The sequence below is a fragment of the Topomyia yanbarensis genome, chromosome 2, assembly GCF_030247195.1.
Source record: "Topomyia yanbarensis strain Yona2022 chromosome 2, ASM3024719v1, whole genome shotgun sequence".
Classification (NCBI taxonomy): Eukaryota; Metazoa; Arthropoda; class Insecta; order Diptera; family Culicidae; genus Topomyia; species Topomyia yanbarensis.
In genome coordinates this window covers 11600530-11604426 of record NC_080671.1, presented here as the reverse complement: position 1 = coordinate 11604426, position 3897 = coordinate 11600530, and the positions used below count along the sequence as shown (strand labels likewise).

The 3897-nt window shown below is 39.8% G+C and overlaps 1 protein-coding gene across 1 annotated transcript; it reads right to left on the bottom strand.

Moving 5' to 3' along the window:
* Window positions 1–1821: 1821 nt before the first annotated feature.
* LOC131679315 (uncharacterized) lies at window positions 1822–2298 on the bottom strand. The gene has a single exon (XM_058960023.1). The coding sequence runs from the start codon at window positions 2296–2298 to the stop codon at window positions 1822–1824; it is 477 nt and encodes a 158-aa protein (XP_058816006.1).
* Between the last annotated feature and the right edge of the window lie 1599 nt (window positions 2299–3897).

Sequence of the window (3897 nt, the reverse complement as noted above, 5' to 3'; positions counted from 1 at the left end):
TTTAACTAATTTTGGGTCGCTGAATCCATTTCTGCTATCAGTTTTGATATTCCATATTTCATTTTTTCGACTAATTTTATATCAACCCATTTGAATGCGTTGGTCGTTAAAGGGTTAATATAAACATTCATCATAGTAGCCAATCTCATCGGGTAGCAGAAATGGTTGACAAAATTAGTAAAAATCACTAAATTATAGGTAGGTATGATGTTGTTTAGGCAATTAATTTATAAGGAGATTTATGAACTACAGGGAGTCTCCATATGGGTATTTTCAAAAACATAGATATACCAACTTCGGCGCAAAAATGCACAAGATGAGCCCTATATATCTTGAAACTACAATAAATTTTGAGTCAGACTCATGATAAGTGACCCATGGGAGACCATCTCAAAAATTGGAAGACTTATAAAGATAAATTACTGATATGACATAAAACTTTTTAATTGGATTTTTTTGATGCAGAACAAACGTAAATCAGTTTTGTACAAAAATCTCTCGTCTATAGTTTACCATATTCATTCTTCTTTTCAATGAACTTAATATTGCTCCAATCGGCTGTGTAGTTTTTGAGATATCGCCATTTGAAACTCTAAGGTACTAAAAATTCTAATGAATTGAATTGAACAGAAATCCTCGACATCACTTGCTTCAACGACATGTTAAAAATTAATTTTTCATCCGATTATAGTAAAATTTTGAGATATCTTTATTCAAACTAAGAGAAAAATAAAATAAATATCCACAAAAGAATTACAAGACATTGATTTTTGAGGTTTTGTCACTCGTCGTGCCACTGTGCGTTTAAACGGCCCGAACACCATCTTCGAGCGTGACTGTTGTTACTACGACCATTTTCCGTCGTTCAGCATTTAATGTTCTCTGTGTTGGTGCAGATAGACATGGTAAAATATTTGGCCAGGGTTCGACCATATTCGAAAGAAAGGTAGCAGCATGCCACCATAATTTATCATTCAAAATCTGGCTAGGACGAATCCCACGAGACACTCGATCGGCTGGGTTTTGGAGAGTTGGTACATGTCTCCATTCGCATGCTTTGGTGAGTTGTACTCCAGCGAACCGATTAGAGATGAACATCTTCCAACTTGTAGGGGAGCGAATCCAATGGAGTACAATGGTCGAGTCAGTCCAAATCGTTGCAGTTCCAGTGAAGTCTGTAGTAGTTCGAACCTTTTCCATCAACTGACTTCCCAATAAAGCAGTACAAAGCTCTAGACGAGGAATTGTCTATGGTCGTACAGCTACGACTCGCGATTGCGAAAGGAGTAGTCGCGTTATCGGCTGTCCCTCGATGTCTGGTCAACATAACATAGATACAGCAACCGTACCTTTTCGTGGAGACGTCGCAGAAACAGTGTAGTGTATACTAGCGGGTAAAGTTTCCAACGATGCGTCGAGGAATCTTTAGTTGTAGCAGCTGTATTAATTCTTGGCGGAATCCTAACCACCAAAACCGATCTTCCTCTGAAACCTCTTTATCCCAGCCAATCTTTTTCACCCAGAGATGTTGAATGAATATTTTTGCGCTAACTACAACTGGTTAGACTAATCCGAGTGGATCACAAAGCGATAACATTTCCGATACCACCAAACGTTTGGTTACGGTGTCCTTCGTCGCCAACACAGGAATTTTGAAGGTCAGTTGGTCCGACAAAGGGCGCCAAAAAAGGCCCAGGGTTTTCAATACTTCTTCAAATACGCTTCGGAACAATTTGTGCAGCCAGAGAAAAATTTTGACTCTCGTCTTTCGCAAGCTGATTTAAGACCCTGGCAGCATGATAGGGTGAACTAGATAGACCATTAGGTTTTCAGTTGATAACACTTCAGTAGTCCCGACGGATCTATTCGCCTAATAATTTGTTGGAACTTGCGGTCTTCTTGATGCACCCAGACCTGACTGAACATTTTTTCTGCGTCTGTCGTGATTACAAATAGAGGCATCTGAAAATTGATCACAGTAGTCAGCAGAGGAGGTTGCACTGTATGCCCACTGTGGAGAATATCATTCAACGAAAGCTTGCTGGCTCCCTTACTGCTACCATCAAAGACGACGCGAATTTTTATCGTGCTACTCTCGGGATGAAGAATGGCATGGTGGGGGAGAAAAAACTGCGGACCTATAATACGTGGACATTCCTCGATATGTCCTAACTGTTCGTAATCTTCCATGAACTGTGTATAGCATTCGCGTAGACGCACATTTCCCGCAAAACGTTGCTCCATCATCAGGAACCACAGCAATGCTAGTGTGTAAGAGTCCTCTAATAGTGATATCATAGCTTCTCGTAATGGCAGCCGAACGATGTAAGGTCCATCCTTGTCTCTGGACACTGTATCACGACTTCTTGCTCTTCCTGAGTTGGCGATTTTCCGATGTCGAAATTTTCGATCTCCCACAACCGCTCCAATTGAATTTTCAAATCTTGTTCCATGGCAACGTGACACGTGATTGCCTGAAACTACGTAGCCCAGAAGAATTTTCTGCAACAGTGGAAATTCATTAGCAAGAATGAACTGATGCGGTTCGATAAGGGTATAAAACAGTTCCGCTCCAATAATCCGGTCAACTTCACGGCTGATATTAAAACTTGGGTCCGCTAATGGCACGTTGGGGGAATTTTCCAGCGAGACATATCTAAATGTTGACTACGCACCGTTGCCACTGGTGGTAGGTGCAGTGAAGTGTGATGTTTTTAGCACACGTTCTGCACAGACTGCTGTTACAATCCCTGACCATATGCCCACTAGAATGGGACATGGTTATATGAAAAAATAAAATAAAATTTTGCTCCGAGTAACTTTTCGGGTCCCATTTAGCTCCCAGAAGAACTCTGCAAATTTTTAGCTCGATCAGTGAAACTATATTTTTGCGCCCACGGTTTAAAGTTTACATGGGATTTCGTATGGGGAAATTGTCTTTTGCAAAATAATTCTTCCAACAGTCGCTCGTTACCTGCTAAAAATAAATAGATGTCTGATTTTTATAGAAAATTTGTCAAAGAAACAAAGTCTAGAAAACCGCAAAAAGATCTGATGCCTGTAGAAAAAGTTATTAAGCAAAAATCGTTTGATGCCCTGAAGATTGAAGAAAATTTCACTTTTCATGGCATCTCTGCTTCTGACGGTCGAATTATATACAAAAATTTTAACTTTCTCTTATTATGTACAAAAGAAGCCCCAATTTATCCCTCAAAACCCTTGCGAAGTGGCCAAACAGTATAGATAAATGATTTAGACACATTAAGAGAAGATTAGAACAACATTGCGAATAATTAGACAACCAACAACAGTGGTGCTAGAAAAAATTAATATTTTATCAATCGTCAGAGCATCAATCGGTTTCTGCTTAATGACTTTCGAGACATTGTTTTTTTTGTTAAATTTTCTAAAAAAGCCACGATTTATTTTTAGGAAGTAACGGGCGACTCCTGCAGGAGTTATTTTGTGAAAGTTAATTTCCCCACACAAAAACCCATGTAAACTTTAAACAGTGGGCGCAAAAATATAGTTTCAGGGATCCTAAAAGCTTGCTCGGAGCTGGAATCTAGGACCTGTAGACGGCGTACTACTGACGATCTTACATTTTTGCAGCGTACGCAATCTTTTGTGGATAATCTCTAGCAAGGCACTATACTGAGGTGTTTCTTCGTCCTTAAACCTCCTCTGGTTTCCAATTTCAACAAATATTTTTCGTCCAGAAGACTGCTCATTCGTTCCACTAGAAAGGAGTTCCAGTGATTCTCCGGTTCTTCCAGCTTGTCCAAAATATTAACATGACGGTTGAATTCGTCTGCGACTTCAGCGAGACAAACAGCGGAATCCTTGCGCACAGAAGGAATTTTTAGAATCTGGTACGATGGGATTATGCTCTGTTGT

What these genes read in the sequence shown, in the direction of transcription:
- LOC131679315 (XM_058960023.1), bottom strand. Translation starts at nt 2,298, where the DNA reads ATGATATCACTATTAGAGGACTCTTACACACTAGCATTGCTGTGGTTC.